Source organism: Neovison vison, chromosome 1 (assembly GCF_020171115.1).
Source record: "Neovison vison isolate M4711 chromosome 1, ASM_NN_V1, whole genome shotgun sequence".
Taxonomy (NCBI): domain Eukaryota; kingdom Metazoa; phylum Chordata; class Mammalia; order Carnivora; family Mustelidae; genus Neogale; species Neogale vison.
Genome location: NC_058091.1, coordinates 225,242,518 through 225,266,433, shown reverse-complemented (window position 1 = coordinate 225,266,433; position 23,916 = coordinate 225,242,518). Strand labels below are relative to the sequence as shown.

Sequence of the window (23,916 nt, the reverse complement as noted above, 5' to 3'; positions counted from 1 at the left end):
GTTTCTGCCAATAGTAGATGCTCAGTAGTTTATGAATGAATATGTGATAGAGTAGAAACAGTAGGTCAGAAGACTCATTTTTATATGCAGTATGATTATGAATATCATAAATTATGTAACTGACAGTTTGTGTTTATCATTGTTTTGGGGTTTTTTTTGAATAAAAATCAATTTGAATCACATTCCTATAAAGTGTAATAGTGGTTTTTAGTGGAAACTGTCTATGTTCTATGAGTTTTTGGCTTTCCCTTGAGTCTTTCTTTTATATGCTGAAAACAGTATGTCAGTTTTTACTTAGTTCAGTGCTGTTTTGTAGCAGTTAAGGTATATTGACTTGTTGGAAACAAAATAGAATTTTAACAAGTTAAGGGCGGTTTCTCAAATAACATAAAGATCTTAAAAATAATATGGAACTTAAAAGATGCTTTAGCGGGGTGCCTGGGTGGCTCAACGGGTTAAAGCCTCTGCCTTCTGCTCAGATCATGATCCCAGAGTCCTGGGATCAAGCCCCACATCGGGCTCTCTGCTCAGCAGGGATTTTGGTTTCTGGAGGCAGACAGATTTGGAGAATCTTGACTTGGCCTTTTCCTGATAGTGTGGCCTCCGTCTGTTTACTTATCTACCCTGATACTCAGTGTCTTTTTTCTTTCTTTATAATATGAAGATGAAATTAATGGTGCCTACTTCATTGGATATGTGTGGATTAAGGGAGACAATGATTTTTTTGTAAATGTTTCAGCTAATTAAAGTGCTCTATAAATGATCATTTCATGGTTAGAGTTACTATGTTATATAACATAAATCATAAGCTATAACTTAGTTTACTTGGACTACAGATTCATCAGCTGTCTATAATTCTATAAATTCCTGATTCTCTTGATCACCTTACTAAAATTGATGACTTTTATGATTTTCTACTTGCCTTGGAGAATCCCAGTTGATAAATTAATATTATTTATAAGGAATAGTGTAAAATTCTTTCTATGTTACCATTACTTTAAGGGATCATTATGCTACTGTATAAATTTAAAATACATATGGGATCTCAATGATCTTATTTTTCCTGTAATGAAACATTTTCCTCTTCCATCACCCTAGGAATTACTTTTTTGTTAGTTATCATTACTTTTCAGTTATTCTCAACTGTGGTTAAAAAGACTGAAATAGTGTGACAAGTGTAAGATGATGGAATTCCCAAAGGATGAAGCAGTAGAGAAATTGTCATCTTTCAGTTTCCTTATTGAGTTGTACGGTGTATTCCATCATCTTTAAGAAGGAATAAAAGAAGACTGGAAGCACTCTTTTTTTGTTCTACTTTCATTCAGCTTTTGTTTATCACACTGAGAATTCAGAATTCTTTATTTTCTGCCCAAAATGACAGAGAAGAAAATTGACAAGAGGAAGAGGTTTCATAATTTTTACATGAATCAGAAGATGGATGCTCTAGAAAGACTGAGAGCAGCATTCTAGGCCCTGATGGTGATGGTGAAGTTGTCTAAGTGAAATCTGTTTCTGAGTCATCAGATGATGATATCCTTGTTGAATTGTCCCAAACTCAAGAATGGATAAGTGGACAATATATTCCTAAGGACAAAGAGGAAATAACACTATTCTAGTTAGCTACTCACCAGGAAGGCCTTCACCATGTAGCTATTTTGAGCAAAAACCTTGGACCATCCTATTTATTACAAGTGCATGTGACGTCTTTTATGATATTTATACACCAAAATTTTTTGATCCCAAAAGTCTATGGTGTTTGAATTCTTAAAAATTTTAATGAAGTTGTTTTTTACTATCCCTTTATATCTGTAAACATTTTATAACTTTTTTTTTTTTAAAGATTTTTATTTATTTATTTATTTATTTGACAGACAGATCACAAGTAGGCAGAGAGGCAGGCAGAGAGAGAGAAGGAAGCAGACTCCCCGCTGAGCAGAGAGCCCGATGCGGGACTCGATCCCAGGACCCTGAGATCATGACCTGAGCCGAAGGCAGAGGCTTTAACCCACTGAGCCACCCAGGCGCCCATTTTATAACATTTCTTAAAAGACATTAACAAATAAGGGTTGTTTCGGTTTTTACCAGACCATAAATGGTGACACGCCTTCTCATATCTGAAGGCTAATAAATTTGATACTTGGGCTTAAGAACTTCTACTTTAAATAATTAGTACTATTTATTCATATATTCCTGGATTCTGAGATAGAGTAATAAAACAGTGAATTTCTCAGTCTTAGGGAGTGTACGTTCTAGTGGGAGCAGACAGAAAATAGACAAACATTATGCCTGGGGATTATAAGAGCTGTGAAGAAGAAAATCATTGAGGGGAATAGAGATTATTTAGTTAAATAGAATGCTTAAGTAATGTTTTATTTATTGCAAAGTGATTTAGGTAACTGAAATGAGACATTGAAGAGATGAAATGAAATACTGTATTTTCTAATGGAAGACTTGTTAATATAGAGTATTTTTATTTTATCTCATTTTAACTTTTTAAAATGATGTGATAGATACATTTTAGTATTTTTGAAAAAGTGTAAGGGAGATGTTTACAACAATAAATTGAGACCTTAAAAATTTTTTTTTCTAGGGTTTTTTACATGGAATATTTGACCGCCTGAAGCAATTTCTGGAATGCAGTAAGTACTCCTTTGACAATAGATTTTATTTGTAGAATCCTTATTCATAATTTTGCTCTGCTTTCATATATGAAGAGGCTAAACTCTTCCATCTTGATCATTAATCCTCTGAGGTTGAATTGGGAGCTCAGCTTTGTCTTCATACACTGTCTTGTCCTGAGTATTATGGAAGTTTTTTTTTTTTTTTTTAAACAGTCTATTTTGTGTCTTGTTTCTTTGTAGATACTTTTACTGTTACTCCTCTTTTCCATGCATACATCCACAGTGGTCATGTATTTAATACTCATTAAGTATAGCTCCTGGGCCACATGCTCCCAAGACTTTGTATAAACTGTGTGTTTGTGTGTGTGTGTGTGTGTGCGCGCACACATGTAGTTCATTTTACATGTGGGTATGGCATAAATTACCTTCAATGGTACTTTAATTTTATAAATTTCTTGTAGATTAATTTTCGTGGCTTATCTTGAGGACGCTCTGTCATCCACACAAGAGAATTTAGCATTTATATTTGTGTTACGTTATACTCGTGGTCTGTTTATTATCCTTTTTTCTGTGATTGTAAGCACCTTTGCTGACTGTGCACGCACCTGCAAACACAGAATACACATACATGTGCTTGCGTGAGCACATACACATGTGTACATCCTCAGTGTGTGTTTACATGTATGTGTACTTGGGGACTTAATAGTGTGAGGAGATATTTTAGTGTACAAACTTTTAGAGAGTTGTTGATTGTTTTATGTCAGTCGTTTTCAGCTTAGTAAAAACATTGTTGAGCCTTAAGCCAGGCACTGTTCTGGGTACTGTACATGCAAAGATGAATAAGACAACTTATATAAAGTAGTTTATTTTTATGACAGTTGTCATTTTCTCTGGTCACCCTGTGGAGAAGCACAGGGAATAATAGGAGCCCTCCTTGGAGAGGAGAATGATGTAAATGATGAGATCAATAGGAAGAGTGTGATTATAGAGAGTAGTTGACTTGACTCTGGCTGGTGGATGCCGTTCTGAATGTACACAATTAAGTATGTCAGGGAAATTATCTGAAGAAAATGGTCAGGAAATACAGGAAAAATAATGAACATGTTACTCTTTTGAGTACTTTGTTTTTACTAATTTTGCTTCTAAATTTCAACTATGACTAATTTCAATTTTGAAAATGTGATTGGTAATTCATAGATAAAATTGCTACTCCCCTTTTACTTTAACATGGGCTTAGTTTATATTTTAGGATTGATTTTATGAAACATGGTACCAGGGATTACTGTGTCTGCAGTGTAATTCTTTTTAAAAAACTTTATGATTAATTTTTTAGAGTTGGGAAAGCACAGTAATTTGTTTATAATGCAAAATATGCAAAAATATATCTGACAGTATTTTTGTGAAAAGTTTTGTCATTGTTTTGATTGTGAATTTATGGAGTATTATAAACTTGTACTAATACTTGAATTGTGTTTTTAACAGGTAGAAATATAGGTACAGATAACGTATGTAGAGATAGATTGGAAAAGACCATCATTCTTTTTACCAAAGTGGTAAGTTTTCTTTTTATCTTAAGTTTATGTTGCCTTAAATAAAATACATGTACTCAGATTTATGAAGGAAAATGGTGTGAGCATACGTTCTTTAGTGTAAGGTAACTTACTTTCTGTTTCTAGCAAAGTTAAACTGTATTAAAGTATTTAGCATGCATGTTATAATTAAATCTATATGCTATATATCAGTTATAAGTCACTTTGTTGTAAAAAAAAAAAAATCCTAATAAATATTAGAGAGGTTCATTCCTCTGAAGTTTCTTATTCTCAAGCCTACAGGATAAAAGCAGAGATAAAGAAGGTACCAGTTACAGCTGAGCAGGAACTGGATCATGTATAACAGGCAGTGTAATATCAAGAAGTCAATATATTTAGAATGACAGATTATCATCATCATTATCAAACATCTTTTGAATAGAATTAAATGGGTGCACTGTGCTAGGCAATGTATATAAATTTCTGATAAAACTAAGTTTTATAAAAACTGATTTTTATGAAATTTTGGCCTGGGGATGGTTGGGAGAAGTACATAGAGTTGGGAAGACCTGGTTTGAGGACTGCCTTGCAGTAAAACCGTGGTTGAAGACAGGTAGCAGTATCTAAACTTGTAGCCTATTTTTCTCTTTTTTCCTGAAGTTTGATTAATAAGAGTAAGGTCGTCTGTTCTCCTGTTAGTGGAGAAAAGGAGTAGAAATGAGCCGTTCTTAATGTCTTTGGTTAAGTATTAGTACCTTTAGTTTTAGTTCTCTTTATTTCCCACAGTTAGGTTTTTTTTAAAAGATTTTATTTATTTATTTGACAGAGAGACATCACAAGTAGGCAGAAAGGCAGGCAGAGAGAGAGGAAGGGAAGCAGGCCCCCTGCTGAGCAGAGAGCCCGATGCGGGACTCGATCCCAGGACCCCGAGACCATGACCTGAGCCGAAGGCAGTGGCTTAACCCACTGAGCCACCCAGGCGCCCCCCCCACAGTTAGGTTTTAAATAGCCTCAACAGCAAAAGCCCGTCTAATCTTCCAAGATCCAGCAAAAAATTGATTCAGGTATTTTAAGTTAAAAACCAAAAAAACAAAAAGCAAAGTAAAATGACATGATGTGGGGACGCCTGGGTGGCTCAGTTGGTTAAGCAGCTGCCTTCGGCTCAGGTCATGATCCCAGCGTCCTGGGATCGAGTCCCACATCGGGCTCCTTGCTCGGCAGGGAGCCTGCTTCTCCCTCTGCCTCTGCCTGCCTCTCTGTCTGCCTGTGCTCGCTCTCTCTCCCTCTCTTTCTGACAAATAAATAAATAAAATCTTTAAAAAAAAAAAATGACATGATGTGGTTAGTCAGTGGATCTGTGCAGTGCTTATAAATAATTTCATTTATGAAATTCATATTCAAAATGTCTGACTTTATTAAAGCTTTAAAAATTGGAATATTTCAAACATACCTCCAAATAGAATTTAATAACTTTGAGTCCCCTTGAGGTCATCACTTAGCTTCAGGAATTAACAACATATGTTGAGGGTTGACTCTGTTTTATCTGTACACGTCCTCTCCCTCTCCTCTTTGCTGGTTTTTTAAAAGCAAATCTGATATCCTATAAGTATTATCTGTAAATATTTGAGTATGTATCTTTAAGTGACTAGGGGTTTAAAATCTAACACATTTAAAAAGTAGGAATGACTTATTATCCTCTTTTGAGCCAGTTTTTAGATATTTCTCAAAATTTTTATAGTTGTTTTGTTGGAATCAGGATTCAGTAGTGTCAGTTCTCTTTTGTTGTTGTTGTTGCTGTTTATTTGCTGAGGTAATACACAATTTCCTTCTCAGGTTTTTCCTGTTTTGCATTTTGGCTCTTTCCATCCTATTGTATCATGTTCCCTTGTCTCTATACCCTTCCTCTTCCCATACTTCTTATAAATTTGTAGTTAGATATAGAGGCTTAATCGTATTCGGACTTTATTTTGTGGAGGAGGGCAAGGATGGCAGGAGTACTTTACACGAGTACTGTGTATTTCATACTGTATCACATTGGGAGATACAGTGTCTGTCTACAATGCTGAGGGAGAGCTTTCCATTATAAGGAACTTTAGCAGCCTTTCCTTGTTAATTATTTTAGAAGCTACTGATGATCATACCTAGATCTGTTGTTTGATAAGAGGTTATATAATGATGGCATTCTATTATTTTGTTGCCATTTATTAGCCAGAATTCTTTTGTAAAGAAGAAACCCCCCTCATCAATTGTTTGATAATTGAAATGTAGTTTCACTTTTTGCCTTTTTTACTTTTTCAAGTCCTGTCTTTTGTATACTTTACACTTTTTGTTTCATATTCTCCCGTTGTTACTGAATTAAGTATGAAGTGGATCAATTTTGGACCCTGGACTAGAAATGATAGAAATTTCTTGACATGAGATACCATCTGACATAATCCACATTATAGGGTGTATCCCAAGAAATAAGGTGCACATGTATTACATGCAAAACTGGATGTACGTAGATTGTCCACCAAGGTTCAAATCTTGCCACATGTATATTAGCAAAGTTATAAGATGTACTTATGGATCATTATATACCCAAATGAACTTGAAGAAAATAAATTTTAATTTTTTTCTTTATAGCTTTTGGACTTCTTGGATCAGCATCCGTTTTCATTTACTCCTCTAATTCAGAGATCGTTGGAATTTTCTGTAAGCTATGTATTTACGGAAGTTGGTGAAGGCGTTACATTCGAACGATTCATTGTTCAGTGCATGAATCTTATTAAGATGATTGTTAAAAATTATGCTTATAAGCCATCTAAAAATTTTGAAGGTAATGCCTTACTGGCAGCTTTTTCCCCTCATTATTTCAAATGTGAAGTAATTGCTATTTTTATATATTTGAAATTCATTTATTTAAGTGTGAATGTTGCTTGGACATGAACTAGAGATAAGGATTAGAGAGTTTAATATGTGAGTGCCAGCTTTAAAAACCATAGAATGCATTAGTAATCTGTCTTTCGTAGCATAGTAAAAGATCAGTTGAAGCTTTGGGACTTCAATAACCACTGCAGTTCATGTTGTAAGCTGTATTTATTTGTACAATTAAAATTTTTCTTTAACTTCAGTGAGGTTACTTTTAGACATTAGAATTCATACATGTGCATGTATACCAAGATGAATGAGGAGTTTTTATAGGAGAAAGAAGGACATATGTATCTAAGTCACTCCAATATGGTGTGATAATATAGCAGGGGATGTACAGGCTGTAGTGGGAGGACAGCTGCAAGACTGATGTGTGTGGTGTGAAGAAAGAACTGTCTTCGAAATTTGCCCTTAAGAAAAATGAAAATTTATCACCACTTTATATTCTCCCTCAAGAGTGTATTTTTAAATTTATTTAAGTTACATAATCCAACTTTGGTAGAATCTTTGTATGATTAACTTGGAAATTTTATTTTTCTAGATAGCAGCCCTGAAACTCTAGAAGCTCATAAGATTAAGATGGCATTCTTCACATATCCCACTTTGACAGAGATATGTAGAAGATTAGTCTCTCATTATTTTCTGCTAACTGAAGAGGAACTAACAATGTGGGAAGAAGACCCCGAAGGCTTTAGTAAGAATCAGTTTTTCAGTTTTTGACTGGCTTTTCTCCTTCTTCCCTAAATACATATCATCTATTTGAATGATGGGCATAACAACATTGTATTGTAATACAGCATTTTTGATCTGAGAATCTTGGCTTTTAAAAGTTAACATGTCCTTTGTTACCTGTTAAAACAAATTGAGAAGGAGAAGATGAATGATTTTTTCAAATATATGGAGTTTTCTCCAGAAAGAGACCTTTTAAAATTTTTAGATGTTCCTATGAACATATGATATAGTTTAAAACAAAAATGTAAAATAAACTATCTGTCTCTGTTATCAGGTCAGTTTGTACTTTGTGATTCATTCCATCTTATTTTTTATTAGTAGACATTATTTTTCAAAAAGAAATTTGGGAAATTTCTGAATTACTAAATAGATCACCTATTTAAATTTTATGATGAATTTTTTGTTGATTGAAATATTTTTCTAGGAGATCCTTTTTATCCATCGGAATGTTAATAATAGAATATAAGTATCCAGGTTCTTCCTACAGAAAGTCAAGAAATCGTGTGCCTAATAAAGTTTCCTGTGTGTGTGAATAGAGTGCCTATGTGTGAATTACTTAAGCCGTCCTCAGACATAGGCTAGATTTTAGACTCTCCTCATCCCTTTGACTGGGTGACTTTGTGTAGTTCTGTTCATATATTTCCTAAGATTTTAAGAATGCCTCAGATGTTTTGGAAGACTCCTCTTCTCCCTCTTTTTGTTCTTTAAAAATAATTTTAGTTCATTTAGAAAATACAGCATTTTGGGGGCACCTGGGTAGCTCAGTGGGTTAAAGCCTCTCTGCCTTCGGCTTAGGTCATGATCCCAGGGTCCTGGGATCGAGCCCCGAATTGGGCTCTCTGCTCAGCAGGGAGCCTGCTTCCTCCTCTCTCTCTGCCTGCCTCTCTGCCTACTTGTGATCTCTGTCTGTCAAATAAATAAATAAAAATCTTAAAAAAAGAAAGAAAATACAGCATTATACTCTATATATCCTATATTGTTTTTGCTTTTTCTCTTAGCTAAAACCTTATGTTTCAAATCACTTTCTTCATGCCATGTGTATAGTAGTATAACATGAAACACTGAATTCCTAGACTTGTAGAAGTTTCTAAAGTATTTTACTTTTTTAAAATTTAACTTTAAATATAGAACATTTTTGGAAATGTTACTAATTATTATAACTTATAAGACATTATTATATTGAATGAAATAATCTTGGGATTATAGTTATATTCGAGTGCTTACTGGGTGATATCACATACTCTGGAAGTGAGGAGCCCTTTGATCTTTTCTCCATAGAGAATTTTTTTTTTTTTTTTTTTTAAAGATTTTATTTATTTATTTGACAGACAGAGATCACAAGCAGGCAGACAGGCAGGCAGAGAGAGGGAGAGGAGGAAGCAGGCTCCCTGCAGAGCAGAGAGCCCGATGCGGGACTCGATCCCAGGACCCTGAGATCATGACCTGAGCCGAAGGCAGTGGCTTAACCCACTGAGCCACCCAGACGCCCTCCATAGAGAATTTTTAATGAAAGTGAGAATGCTTATGTAAGCACTTGATGGGAGACTACCATATACAGATGTGATCTATACTGTATAGTAAAGAAATCTATGTAAGGCCTTGTGTTTCCAAGGATTTGCTTTCAGTGTTAAGTTTAAAACCATTCATAGAAATAAACTGACAGTATTTAAAATCTTTGTATTCCAAACTGAGACTTTGGAAACACCATTATTACATGGTGAGCATCATTTGTTGTATTTTTAATTGCAGCAGTGGAAGAAACAGGAGGAGATTCTTGGAAATATAGTTTGAGGGTAAGTATTGATTGAAAAAAAAATTGATAGGGAAATGCTTAATGCTTCTATAACTCTTAGTCGAGAGTGATATTTTGTTTTAAGATTCCAAGCGTTAAACCAGATGAATGGGAAACTAATTGTGGGCATCTGTATTTGAGAGGAAAGTAATTAATTAAATGATGAACTTTAACCTAGATTTTTATTGTTGTTTATTTGGGGGGTTGCACACTGAATTTTTCTCCCATTTTGCAGTCACATTGATGGGAAAGTAATTATCAGTGCAGAAATAGGAAATGTTTTTGAAAATGAAAACGACTTCTTTTTGGCTAGAATGATTTTCTCCTCTCAAGTATTTCAGTAATTCTGAAGCTTTTTTTAATACATATTTCTTGTACCACTGAGTCTGATTCCCAGAGACCAGCCCATTGCTTTTAATTTTAGAATGCTTTCTAAGTCTATATTTTTTGGTGTGGCCAACATTTGAGGAGAATTAATCAAATATAGTCTTTGAACTGTTTTTGTGTGTGAAAAGTTGTGTTCACATAATTTATACTATTTTTCTAAGAATGTATGTTAATGATTTTTAGTTTTATAAGCTTATGTAGAAAACCAGCGAGATAGTTAAGTAGAGAAATTATTATTGCTTTAATTTAAAAAAAGTTAACTGCTTTAATTTTTTTTAAACTTTGTTTTATGGGAAATTTCAAACTTAGTAAAAAATAGAATAATGTCATGAGCCCTTGTATGCCAAAGCCCCATTTATCAGTTACCAATTCATGGCTAATCGTACTTCATATGAGTACCTCCAACCCCAACTTGGATTATTTTGAAGCAAGTATTTGAGGTGACCTGTCGTTTCATCTGTACATAAATCAGTATGTATGCAAGATTTGTTTTAAAACATAAAGCATAGCACCTTCCAAATTCATACTTCCTTTGTATTATGAAATGTGATGGTTTGTTACTTTTAAGAACCAAAATGAATCAGTTTTGTTATATAGCTAACACTGACTTCTGTTACTGTTTGTTTCTGTTAAAAGAAATAGTATTTGGGGAATGGGAGGGATGGGATGCCTGCATGATGGACATTGGGGAAGGTATGTGCTATGGTGAGCGAGCACTATGCATTGTGTAAGACTGATGAATCACAGACCTGTACTCCTGAAACAAATAATACAGTATATGTTTAAAAAAAGAGAGAAAGGAAATACTATTCTACATGGTGAATTGAATTCGCGAGTTGGAGTTGTTACTTACTGTGTCATTGCTAAGAGAAATATATAATTTTTAATGAATTAGTTCCTGGACAATAATTTATAGTACTGAATCTGCAATAAATGTGGCTTTAGATTTTTTTTAACTTAAAGAGTTACTAATTAAAAATTTAAGTTATTTTTTCACTGGAGTTTTACTTTTTGAATGCCTAATGGCAAATGACTGAAATAGGAATCAAATTATAATTTGATTTTCTTCCCCAGTGTATCTATAACAATTATAATCTCCTATATGTAAACACATCAAGAATTGGAAACATGTTTGGAGTTTTAGGATTTTAAGAATGAGTATATTTTTTGCTTTATTATAGAATTGATCAGTACAATATAACATTGTTTTCACTAGAAAATTGGTTTCTTTCCTCTCCAGCCTTGCACTGAGGTACTATTTATAGATATATTCCATGAATATAATCAGACTCTTACTCCTGTACTTCTAGAAATGATGCAGACACTTCAAGGTGAAGTATATTTTATGATACTTTATTAATCCATGTTCAGTTAAAATAGTTTGAGTTCCTGCTTACTATGTGCAATGCATTTTTTCCTACACCATATAATGGGAATCTGAGGAAGACCTGAATATATTCTTTTCTGAAGGGATGGCTTTCAGAATAGAGAACAAGAATGGGCAACTGGCAAACTGACAAAGGTGGCCTTGAAATAGGCATTGAAGGGGATAGTTGGATTTTGCTCTTGTAAATATCCTAGCAGCATAAGCAAAATAGTAGACAGTAAAGTATGTTGCCTGGGGAAATGGTCTACCTGGAGCATGTTGTGAAAGTAGTGGGAGAAAAAGGCAAAACAACAAATGCTATGCTCAGGATGGTGGCAGTGGGAATGGAAAGAAGGTAATGGCTTTGAGAGAATGATGATATGAAATTTGTGGCACTTGACCACTGATTGCAGCTTGTGCATAAGTAATTATTGGGACGCCTGGGTGGCGCAGTTGGTTGGACGACTGCCTTCGGCTCAGGGCGTGATCCTGGAGTCCCGGGATCGAGTCCCGCATCGGGCTCCCAGCTCCATGGGGAGTCTGCTTCGCTCTCTGACCTTCTCCTCGCTCATGCTCTCTCTCACTGTCTCTCTCTCTCAAATAAATAAATAAAATCTTTAAAAAAAAATTAAAAAAAAAAAAAAAAGTAATTATTATCAGCTGTGATTTATCATTTCTGACTTTTCTGCTATATTCTAAATTGCAGGAAGGAGGGTAGTGATCACATCTGTTTTGTTCACACATTATTCCCAATGTCTGGTATTCTCAGTAACTGTTTGTTGATTGACTTTTTGTGACTGACTGTGCTGAGTGAGAGAGAATGACCGAGGGGTGCCTGGGTGGCTCAGTGGGTTAAGCCTCTGCCTTCGGCTCAGGTTATGATCTCAGGGTCCTGGGATCGAGCCCCGTATTGAGCTCTCTGCTCAGTGGGGAGCCTGCTTCTCTCTTTCTGCCTGACTCTCTGTCTACTTGTGATTCTCTCAAATAAGTAAATAAAATCTTAAAAAAAGAGAGAGAGAGAAAGTGACCAGACATGATCCTAAACTGTGGCCTTAATGACAGGCTGGCTGTTATTAGTAGTGGTTGGAGATAGAGTATTACTTCTGGAGTGTGTGTGTAAAGGGCCTTGGGAGAAGAAAAATAAGTTCAAGGATGGAACTCAAGATTTTCACCATCAGGCTTATGAAAAGATAAAGGTCGTGCAGAAAAGCCAGGTCAGAGACTCTTGCAGAGGTGTGAGGAACAATATGGAAGTGGATCCTGGAGAGAAGAGCATGTTATTAGAAGTATCCCGTGGTCAAAGAGGCAGAAGGCAGTGGAATCTTCTGAGACGGTATTTGAAATGTTGGGGCAGAAATTACATTGTAAGTGACCAAGGGTTGAGCAGATGATGATCTAAGAAAATAATAGCAAGAGAAGCTTCTGTAGGGAAGGAGATGCCTGATCTAGTTTGTGGTAGTGAGTGGGCAGCTCGCTTTTCAGGCTTTGGTTCTCTGAAAAACCCAGAGTGTTCTTAAATTATAAACCAAGGGAAAAAAATTTCAGGTTTTACTTTGTTCATCTGTGAAGGTAATTTGAGTGTTACTTGAATTTTCATATGGATTGATTTCTAAGATACAGTTATTTATTAATTTCTTCACGTAGGATTATTGATTCTTACAGTTGATAATACTTGGACTGCTTCGGTTTCTTTTTCTTTTGAGTTTAGAATATGATTTCCATTTTCTTCTATGTGTCTGTTATTTTTTTAAACCACTGTAGGAAAGTGGATAAGCTATTTAGGTTACACTCTGATAAATTGTGTGGTGGTAAGGATTTCAGTGGTTTCAGAGTTTAGTTTTCTTTCCAGTAATGGAGCAGTTGGTTTATTTGGGTTGTACTTAATCTTAGACTAGTGAGCTTAAGAATTCATATTTAACAGCAGGAGAGTGCTCTGATAAACTCGCTAGACATCTTTCTATTCTAAAGAAATAGACTTTCTAAGCAAACTGTGTTTTTCATGGCTTAATGACACTCTCCTCTCTGGATAGTGGTAGGAGACTGCCAACTTTTTGTCAGAAGTTCCCACCTGACATGATGGCTTTCCCTTCCTGTCTGCACTTTTTCTTTTGTTGCCATCTTTTAATGTACTGTCATGACCTGGTTTGTTTATTATGTCAGAGTTTCTTGTGTGAATGACCTGTGCTGTTCCTTTTTTGTTGGTTTGTTTTTCTTTTGTGGGATTCATCCTTTTATTTTTTCTTTTAAGAATTCTCTTTTAAATTAGGGTATATAAGGTATTATACACTAGTTAGCAGTTTGTGACAACAAACTGGATTGGATTGTTGCTTGACATGACATTTTCAAATAAGTTATAATGATTTTTAAAATTGTAATATGGCTTTAACAAAACTAGATGGGATCGGGAGAGAGACAAACCATAAGAGACTCTTAATTTCACAAAACAAACTGAGGGTTGCCGTGGGGAGGGGGGTAGGGAGAGGGTGGTGGGGTTATGGACATTGGGGAAGATCTGTGCTATGGTGAGTGCTGTGAATCATGTAAACCTGGTGATTCACAGACCTGTAACCCTGGGGCTAATAGTACATTATATATTTATTAAAAAATTATTTAAAAATTGTAATATGGCTTTACATCTTGCATCTGTGCTCTCTAATGGTGATGATAACAAAATCTAGGCTTTCCCTTTGTACCTTATGTGTATTTAATATCATGAAATTTATTATATGAAACCAAAGTGATAAACTAGTAAATGGAGTTGAAATAAAATATTTTTTAAAAACTAGTTTTATTTACCTTTACTGATACTTATGTTTTCAGGACCCACTAATGTGGAAGATATGAATGCACTATTAATCAAAGATGCTGGTATGTTATACTAAACTGATTTAGAAATATTATTTCTTCAGTAATAAATATTTGGTAGTTTGCTTTATGGCAGTGTTAGGCTGGGAGATTGGGTTACAGGAGTACCTAAAATATAGGAACTGTCTGGTGGGGAAGACAACCAAGTAAGCAGACAATTGATTATACATATTATCAGCTGAATAATGTTAAAATAGGTGGCAATTAGGTAGTGCACTGGAAAACTACAAGGTGGTTTGGTTGTGCCTAGGGAAAGGCCCCTAGAGAAGTATAGTATGAGAATACCAGGATCAGTGGGAGTTAACAAGGGGAGGGGCTGTGTGAGAAGAGGATTCTAGGCAGAGGCAGCAGTATGTTCAGAAATTTGAAGGGAAGAGGAGCAAGCACAGTTAAGTGTTGAACTGGGAGTATTTTGGTTTATTTGGAACATAGAGTGTAAAGGGTTATGGTGAGAGATGAGGCTGGAGGGAGGTAGGTAGGGACCAGATCATAAAGTATTGTGTCCATTTAGAAGTAGATGTTATTTTATAATTTTTAAAATTTGACTTGAATGTGTTTGAATGAATGTAGTTTTCTGTTTGAAAGCACTAAGGAATATTTAGGAAAAACAATGTAAAGTAACTTACATAATGATTCTAAAATATCTATTTAAATAATTTCTCTGATTAACATTGTGAATTTCTCTTTATTAGCATTTTACATGTTTTAAAGTAGTCCCTAAGGATTAGTTTCTTATATAAGATTCTTAACCTTGGGCCCAGCATCTGAAATTTAAATTCTTTTTCTCAAATCTCTTTGTAGTGTATAATGCTGTTGGATTAGCGGCTTATGAGCTGTTTGACAGTGTTGATTTTGATCAGTGGTTTAAAAACCAACTTCTTCCAGAATTACAAGTCATTCATAATAGGCAAGTATAAAACTTTGTGTTAATGATATACTTAATTTACCTTACTAATTTTGTGATGAAGATAGGAAGGCATTAAAATTGCTTAAAATTTTTAAAGTTGGAGTACCTGGGTGGCTCAGTGGGTTGGGCTTCTGCCTTCGACTCAGGTCATGGTCTCAAGGTCCTGGGATCGAGCCCCGCATCTGGCTCTCTGCTGGGTGGGAGCCTGCTTCCTCCTCTCTCTCTCTCTTTCTCTCTCTCTGCCTACTTGTGATCTCTATCAAATAAATAAATAAAATCTTTAAAAAAACCACAACTTTTAAAAAGTTATAGTATGATTTAGCTTATCATAGTAGTGTAGAATAAGACTTGTGACTCTTAGATTTGAAAAATAAAGTTGTTTTTTTTTTTTACTTCCAATGTGAATTGTAACATGTATGGAGTATTTGGTATTAGATAAGATAATTTGCAGGAGGAAATTTTATACAAAGATAAAGAAAGATGGAGATCTCTAGATTCTAGAAGAAATGTATATACAAGAAAGCCAACTTTATTTGTGTAGAAAGTTGGTAGGGGTAAACCTATTGTAAGAAGTAGTCTCACACAAATAATAGCTGTGAAGGGTGACCGACTGAATGCCTTGGGATCACACATAGCCTACTGCAAGTCTGGGAGAGGGGAGATAGTTTGGAGCGACACGATGGCAGAAAGCATTTGGATGCACTTTAGGCTTGTATTGGGTTACCCCATTCAGTAGTACAGAGTTGTTTGATGTAGGACTTTGCCCATTTCTTAAGTTTCACATACTTTTAAAAAGCACTTGACTGATTTTAGGTACTGAATGGCTGAAATGGAAGGATAAAGGTCTTTCGTAGTTTTTGTAATTTTTTTCTTAGTTTAGAGTTAGAGACTTTAACAATTCCAAGAGACTGTGTTCTTGTTTTGAATTGTGCATTTCTATTGATTTATTTCTGTTATGCACCTATCAGAATGCCTGGCACGTAGTCATAGATCAGGTAACATTTTTTGACTACATTAATGAATGAAAAGAGGGCTTCTATATAAATCTTGAGAGGTGTGCAATTGTAGAGTTGGAGATGATTTAAAAGTGATTTTCACCCTTCTAAAACCCGTATTACTCTATATATTAACTGAGAATTTAAATAAAAACTTGAAATTTTTAAAAAAAAGAAACAAAATATTTTTGACTCGTAAAGAGCTGTCTGTTCACTCAGCAAGTATTTTGAGTTGGCCGTGAATTTGCTATGTCCTGTAAAGTCTGTGGTAAGTTGGGCTGTGACTCTGCCCGTAGGAGTTGAGAGAACCTTTGATGCAGAGAAAACCTCCATTAGGTAACCGCATGGCCCTTTAGTGGGAGCACACTATGTGGTTTGATTGTCCTTAAACCCTGGAAGCTATTTATTCTTCATCTGTGTTGTCCAGTACAGTTGCTGCTGTGTATGGCTCTTGAGTGCTTGGATTGTACCTAATGCAACTGAGGAAATGACTTTAATTTTAATTAACTAAAATTTAAATCGAAAAACTGAAGAGTTTAAAATATGTATTGATTCCATGTTGAAATGATATTTTGCATATATTGAGATGAATAAAAATGTTAAAATTTCACCTGCTTTTTACTTATTTTAATGTGGGTACTAACAGACTTCAAATTGCGTATTTGTCTTGCATTATGTTTCTTCTGGACTGAGCTGATCTAGACCAGTATTTCTCAAAGTTTAATGTGTATATGAATCTCTCAATGGTCTGGTTAAGATACATGTTCTGATTTAGGTAATGTGTTAGGGTCTGGGTCAGACTGTATGATTCCATCGTGCATCCAGGAAAATGATGCTGCTGGTCCAGGGAACACATTTGGAGGGACAAACTATCCCCTAATTTTAACTCTGCCCAGAAGTGACTGTCGTCTAAGTGAACTTAAGATTTGACCTTTCTGAGCTTCGTTCTCTTTATCTGGAGTGGAATGTTGAGTGTGGTAATCTCAGAGATCTGAGATTGGTTCAGAATTGGTGGTTCTGTGGGTTCTCCACTACACTCTATACAAGTCTCATTTACTTTCACCTCTGTGACTTTGTTTAAACAGACCCAGTTCCTGGGAATGGCAGTTTTTCAGTTTTCTGCCCCAAATACTCTTTATCTTAAAGGCTATTCAAATCTAATTTCTTCCTATCCACTCTTCTCTATTCCTTTTCTGAAATCCTATTATATAACTTTGCATTCTTTAATTCTTTTAGGTGAGAAACTTTTTGAGGGTGGGGAGGGAGTACTTAAACATTGTTTCATCTTTAATGAGCAGTTCTTTCTATGTGCTTCATCATCTTATAGTTTTGTAATTTTCTAAAAATGTGGAATATTCATTAGCTTATTCCATTTTTACCCTGAAACAATTATCATCTCACTACTAAAAATTATATAGTATCAAGAAGAGACTTTGGGTTGGAATTCTTATACATAATCCTTTATAGCTTTGTGGGATTTTTTCCTCCTTGCCTAAAGAAACTTCATTGCCTTTAGCAAAGACGGGTCATAGAGAAACAAATGTGTATACATGTTACTGCAAAGGTTTTACAGCTTTTAAAATGTAAATCATTATTTTGATAATATGAGTCACATTCTATAATAGGGCACTTTAAAAATTAGAGAATTTACCCAGTATCAGTGTAGGTTTATGTGAGTATGTAAATGTAGAAATCTCTCACAGTATTCTGGGAAATAATCTTTGTAAGATAAACATTTGGATTTGGAAGATTGAGTACAGGAATTCCTTTATTATTACTCTTTGGGGGCCTCTTCAACCTTGGGGTTTGGGACATTAGCTACTTAGGCCTTATCAGATTAACTCTTTTTGGTTATTGGAGGAACAGAAATAGACTTGTTTTTGTGTACATATTTATGTTATGGTTCTTAAATATAAAATAGATTTATAGTAATTTGTTAATATTTATACTGTGGTATGTTTAGAAGTAGCTTTTTTATGCTTTTATATAAAAATAGAGATTGATTCTTTACTATATTTAAAATTTAAATGATGAAATACACTAAATGAAATAGGCTTTGTAAAATACTTACCATTTAAATTTCATGATTTTTCCTTACCCAGGTATAAGCCATTGCGACGCAGGGTGATTTGGCTCATCGGTCAGTGGATTTCTGTGAAATTCAAGTCTGACTTAAGACCCATGTTATATGAGGCAATTTGTAATTTGCTTCAAGATCAAGACTTAGTGGTATGTCCCTTAAATGTTTTAAGACTTTTTTTTTTTTAAATGAGTTTAACCTATGTTAAACTTCAAATTCACACATGGTTTTTGTATCTTTAGAATGTTGGTGGCCTTTCACTGTTGTAGCTGTTCCTTGGTGTGAGGGAAGGAAGTCCTTTAATTATTCTGTGCTCTTCCCATCATTAATCAATGAAAAAAAATTAACTAAGCTGTACCATTCTAAATAATCTTTTTTTTTTTTTAAGATTTTATTTATTTGACAGAGAGAGAGAGGGAGAGAGAGCACAAGTAGACAGAGCAGCAGGCAGAGAAGGAGGGGGAAGCAGGCTCCCCGCTGAGCAGAGAGCCCGATGCGGGGCTCCGGGGCTCAATCCCAGGACCCTGAGACCATGAACTGAGCCGAAGGCAGAGGCTTAACCCACTGACCCACCCAGGTGCCCCTAAGCTGTACCATTCTAAAATTTATAATTTTTTAGTAGGAATAAAGGAAGACTGTGTTTTAAGATCCTTTTATGGCTTACTTGCTTTTTTCTTAATTCAGGATAGATTTTGTCATTCTCACGTTTGGGGTTGCACCACAATCACTTTTATCCTTATTGTTGTTGATTCTTCTTTGTCCCTCATTTTTGGAGGGTTTTTTGATGTGTATATGTGTTTGTTTGTTTTTTTAACCTTTGGAATTATTTCCTGTCAGACTTTTTATTTATAGTGATTTTTTTGTTACTAAAAACTTGATAATGGCTTCTTTGTTGCTTTATTCCCTTAAAAGCAGTAGGTTTGCTGCTTTAATACTTAGGTCAGTTACTTAAACAGTTGTTTTTATTTGTCTTTTAAGAAGGTCCACATTGTGTAGAATGGTCTTTTTCCTCCCCTACTGGTGCTTTGTTTTATGCTTGAGTGAATATATTCATGACCTACTATACATTTTCTTTGTCTTGGGCTTAGATCTGACACTAGCAATCTTGAAAAGATTGGGTTTAGTTGTCTTTTCCTGGGTTTCAAATTGTTTTTATGTAAAATTAGTGATTGTGTCATGGTTCCCCCTCCCCGCCCACCCGCGTTAGGCTAGGCTAAGATCTTGTTTAATCATTTCTTTTTTTTTGTTTGTTTGTTTTTGTTTTTTTTTTGTTTAATCATTTCTTGATATGCTCCTTTTAGAAAATTTAACCCTGTTTTTTAGCAAAGGCTTTTTCGTTTTCACATGTATACCACGGTAACATAAACTCCTTCTAATGTTCACTGAAGGAAAACATAATTGGGTAAACCTGTTTTAGAAGTTCAATATATTCCAAACGCAAAGAACTAATCTTTGGATTTTTTTACTTCAGCATAATCTACTTTGTGTAAATAATTGAGAATTTACTCTAAATATCATGTCATAATTATTCAGTATTTTAAGCATGGGAAGTTACAAGGGAATCCATCCAGTTTTATTTTACCATGTAAATTCTTGGAAGTTTATTAATAAAACCTAGCTGTTTCTGAGATTAATATTTGCTGGACTGAATTTACATTTGTAATAGCTTTAAAATAAAATATAAGATTTGAATTCTTATTTTCTCATTTGGAAACATTATCTGCTCTTCTGTCAGATGTATCAGAAGACATTAAATGTTTTATGGAGGTGTTACAGAAGGATTAAATTTCAGCTAATTTTCTTTGGGAAATAGAGAAATTTTTTGGATCTTGTACTCATTTTTAATGAACCAATTTAGAGAGAAATAAAGAGAAAAATGATGTATTTAGTTCTGCACTTTAAAAGTAGATCATTGGGCACCTGGGTGGCTCAGTGGGTTGGGCCTCTGCCTTTGGCTCAGGTCATAATCTCGGGGTCCTGGGATTGAGCCCTGCGTCGGGCTCTCTGCTTGGCAGGGAGCCTGCTTCACCCCTTTGCCCCCCGGCCTCTTTGCCTACTTGTAATCTCTCTCTGTCAAATAAATAAATAAAAATCTTAAAAAAAATAAATGTAAATCATTAATCATATACGAACATGTGTTAGTGGAGCAAAAGGGTTTCATGGCCAGGTGATTTGGAAAACACTGGATTAAATATTCCAGTAGTTCTCTTACTTCAGGATTGATCAGAAACTTTAAAATGTACATTTGCCTTGTGACCATCCAAGATGATAATACAGTAATATCCAAGGGATACACTTGGTGTATGGAAATGGTACTGTAGGTTAAGCTGTTGCCCTTTTCCTGTGTATCTTCTAGTGAATTCCTCTCCTTTTTGTATTTTCCTATAGTTGTCTTATCCTGCCACCATTATTCTGTTCTTACTTCTTAAGACTGTGTTTTAGTAAGGTACCAAGTTAATATTGAACACTTTGGCCTCTTGGTATATATAGGATACACTACTTTAATTTCAGCTTGTGAGAAATGCTGGCTAATGAGGGAAGATACTTCATACATATTGGCAGACAGCAGGGTAGAAACATATAGACATATATACATAACATGTACACGTGCACGTGTGGATAGATAGGTAGGTAGGTAGATAGATACTCATGTATCTGAATGCTCTCTGGCTTACAGAATCTATATTCTCTTGCTTGAGTGTTGCTGTTAAAGAGTTGAGATAGATTTAATCTTGAGCAACTGTGGTTGTCTGTGTGGTTGTCTGTTATGGCCATGTTATTATTATTATTTTTTTTTTTTTTAAAGATTTTATTTATTTATTTGAGAGAGAGACAATGAGAAAGAGCATGAGCGAGGAGAAGGTCAGAGAGTGAAGCAGACTCCCCATGGAGCTGGGAGCCTGATGTGGGACTCGATCCTGGGACTCCAGGATCACGCCCTGAGCCGAAGGCAGTCGTCCAACCAACTGCGCCACCCAGGCGTCCCTGGCCATGTTATTATAAGACTGGCTATGACAGAGTAGATAAAGTGCAGCAACTTGAGAAAGCAACTTCTCTAGATAGTATAGGACCCCATAAATCTTAGAATACCAGAGGCCACTAGGTGGAGTACATCTCTCTCTGATAGTTGCATGACAGTTTGACATTATCATTTGATCTGGGGGAATATAATGCAAATTGAGTAACGTTTTTTGCTTTAGGTGAAATATTTAACTTTTCCTCATTGTTTAACAGTTTGACTTGTTAGAGATAGCCAGATTTTATGAACTAAAACTTGAAGTAGGCATAATGAATAAGCATTTATAGTGCTGCAATATTTGGAAACTTTTTGTAATAAATGTCGGGAAAATTTGGTAAGGTTTAAGATCATTGTTACTTCAAAATTTTTTACTTCCAAGCTTATTTTTGATTCATACTTAAAAAGGGGAGATTTTTAACTTTGTAATCTTTTAAGAGTTAAGAACTATATCAAAGGAAAGGAAAAATTAAGTGACTAACGTAACAAGCACCTATATATGCTCACTTCCTGGTGTCCATATTCTCATTGTAGTAATTTTCCATACATATTTCAAATATTTAAAAAAATAAGGCCCTCCAAATGCAGTTGAATCTGTCTTTCCACTCTCATTCTTTTGTGTTTTTGTTGAGGAAAGGTTTTTAATTTTATTGCAATCATATTTCTGTTTTGTTCTTTTTGTTCATTGTTTAATCTATTTCTTTACCCTTATTTCTTTATCTGGAATTTATTTTTGAATGTGATAGGAACTGTGGTTCCATTTTTATTTATTTTTATAAGGATAACAGTGCCATAGTATGCTATTACTGTAGTGCTATTCACTGTAATGAACTGGAGTGACTACATTTAGGAGACCTTCTTTTTGTACTAACCCAAATGATTACTACCCAGAATATTTGATTAATATACTGGGATTTTTTGATTTTTAAGGCTTTTGAACCAGTTTTGTCTTTAAATTTCAGAAATTACAAAATTTTTTGGTAAATTTCACCTCAGGTATTTATGCAGCCTTTACACCATTAACAGTAAGTTACTATAAAATTAGTGTTGGTATATTCTTTCACCCTTTTAAAAGGCTTTTATGAAATGTGAATTGTGGTACAACCAGAAGATTTATGGTTTGGAAGTACGCCGTGATGGGGTTGTATCTCAAGCAAAGAAGTGGACATTTTTATGGGCAGGCTAACTACCAGTGTAGAAATAATGAATTTCCAATATGGTAAGGCAGTTAATGGCCTTAAGAATGGACTTTTAGTGGCATGTACAGAACTGCAGCAAACCCTAAGTGTACAATGGGAGGTACAGCTGGGATGTACATATGGGCTGTACATATTTTACATGTATAATATGGGCTGACATATTTTAAGGGTGCATTGAAATTCTTTCCATTCTTGTGCCTCTTATGGGTCTCCCATTTTGGTCACTCATTCTCTCTTACCATTTTGATTTTGTTTCTTCATTTTCCCATTCTTTGAGTGTCTCAGAAACCTGCTAGAGATTTTAAACTCTGGGGGTAGTCTGTGTCTTCACAGAATGAATTCTGAATTCAATTATAGTCAGTAGGTATAATTTCCAAAGGAAATCTCAACAAAAATCTGTGTTTGAGATATCAAATTATTAGGCCACTCTAAAACCAGGAAGAAAGGAAACTTTAGTAAGCTTCCGCTAGTCAGTTTTAGGTTTATATCCCTATGTCTGGTACTTAGAATATATGAAATGAGCTTTACACCTGAAACTACACTTGAAACAATGTTATGTGTCAGTATATCTCAATTTTTCAAAAAATAAGACTAAGAATTTTTTTTTCTTAAAAGGAGATAAATTGAATATGATTTTTATTCTTTCAAGAAACTTACTTTAGACATGTGTTTCAGGAGAAATATATCAAATAGTATAATCGACTGATCTTGACTTTTTTGTGGAAGAGAGCAAAAAAAACAAGCATACTAATAGCAAGTAATAATAGTACAAGTGTGTAAGATAATATTACTTATGTTAGCATCCATAATGCCTCGTATGGTGTCAAGACTTAGATAATGTTTATTGAAAGAATTAAGAGATTGGAATAAAGAGAATCCAGGAATGAGGTGGGCTCTCTTAAACAGTTATGCTATTGTTATGCCCCAGTAATGGGTCCGTGATTAAAGGAGTGAGACTGATACAAAGCGAAGGTCAAGCAAAGCTTTATTTCGCGCCAAGCATCAAGAATCAACCTGACCCGCCAGGGCTGCGCCTCTTACAGAGAGGGCGACCCACTCTCCTTTACGGACTAGCTTTTAAGGGCAAAGGCCATGTGGTTGGGCCTGGCGACGCACAGGTGGCCAGTGAAATTGTAACACACAGAGAAAGCTGCACAGTGATGCTTGGTGACCAATTGAGTTACAATTTACCCTATAGTAGACATTTGACCCAGCCTATCACCTTGGTTAGAATTGGCGCCCAAAAGGCTCCCAAACAGCGGGGCCCATACTCGTTGGTAGCTGGGGAGACAGTATGCAACCCCCACTGATCGGATGTCTCCACCTGGCCTGACCCATCATTGAATCTGTGCTTTGTTACCTGAGGCTGGTTTCTGGGACTTGTTTTTAAGTCCCCTGGGGGAAGGGGAACAGTTTAAGGGTTAAACAACAAGGTTATTGTTTAACCTCAATGGAAGCCTCTGGCTAAAATATAAGTCCTTACAGTTATGAAGTTATTATTCTGTTTCTCTTTAGCG

At 35.1% G+C, this 23,916-nt stretch overlaps 1 protein-coding gene across 2 annotated transcripts in view; it reads left to right on the top strand.

Moving 5' to 3' along the window:
• IPO11 (importin 11) overlaps positions 1 to 23,916 on the top strand; it is a 214,048-nt gene that overhangs the window by 56,413 nt on the left and 133,719 nt on the right. For both annotated transcript variants that reach the window (XM_044224008.1, XM_044224016.1), the window contains exons 8-16: positions 2,591 to 2,639; positions 4,104 to 4,174; positions 6,776 to 6,968; positions 7,602 to 7,754; positions 9,542 to 9,585; positions 11,212 to 11,302; positions 14,158 to 14,205; positions 15,004 to 15,109; positions 18,207 to 18,333. In XM_044224008.1, the coding sequence (XP_044079943.1) occupies positions 2,591 to 2,639; positions 4,104 to 4,174; positions 6,776 to 6,968; positions 7,602 to 7,754; positions 9,542 to 9,585; positions 11,212 to 11,302; positions 14,158 to 14,205; positions 15,004 to 15,109; positions 18,207 to 18,333 (882 nt within the window). The remainder of the gene's footprint in view (positions 1 to 2,590; positions 2,640 to 4,103; positions 4,175 to 6,775; positions 6,969 to 7,601; positions 7,755 to 9,541; positions 9,586 to 11,211; positions 11,303 to 14,157; positions 14,206 to 15,003; positions 15,110 to 18,206; positions 18,334 to 23,916) is intronic.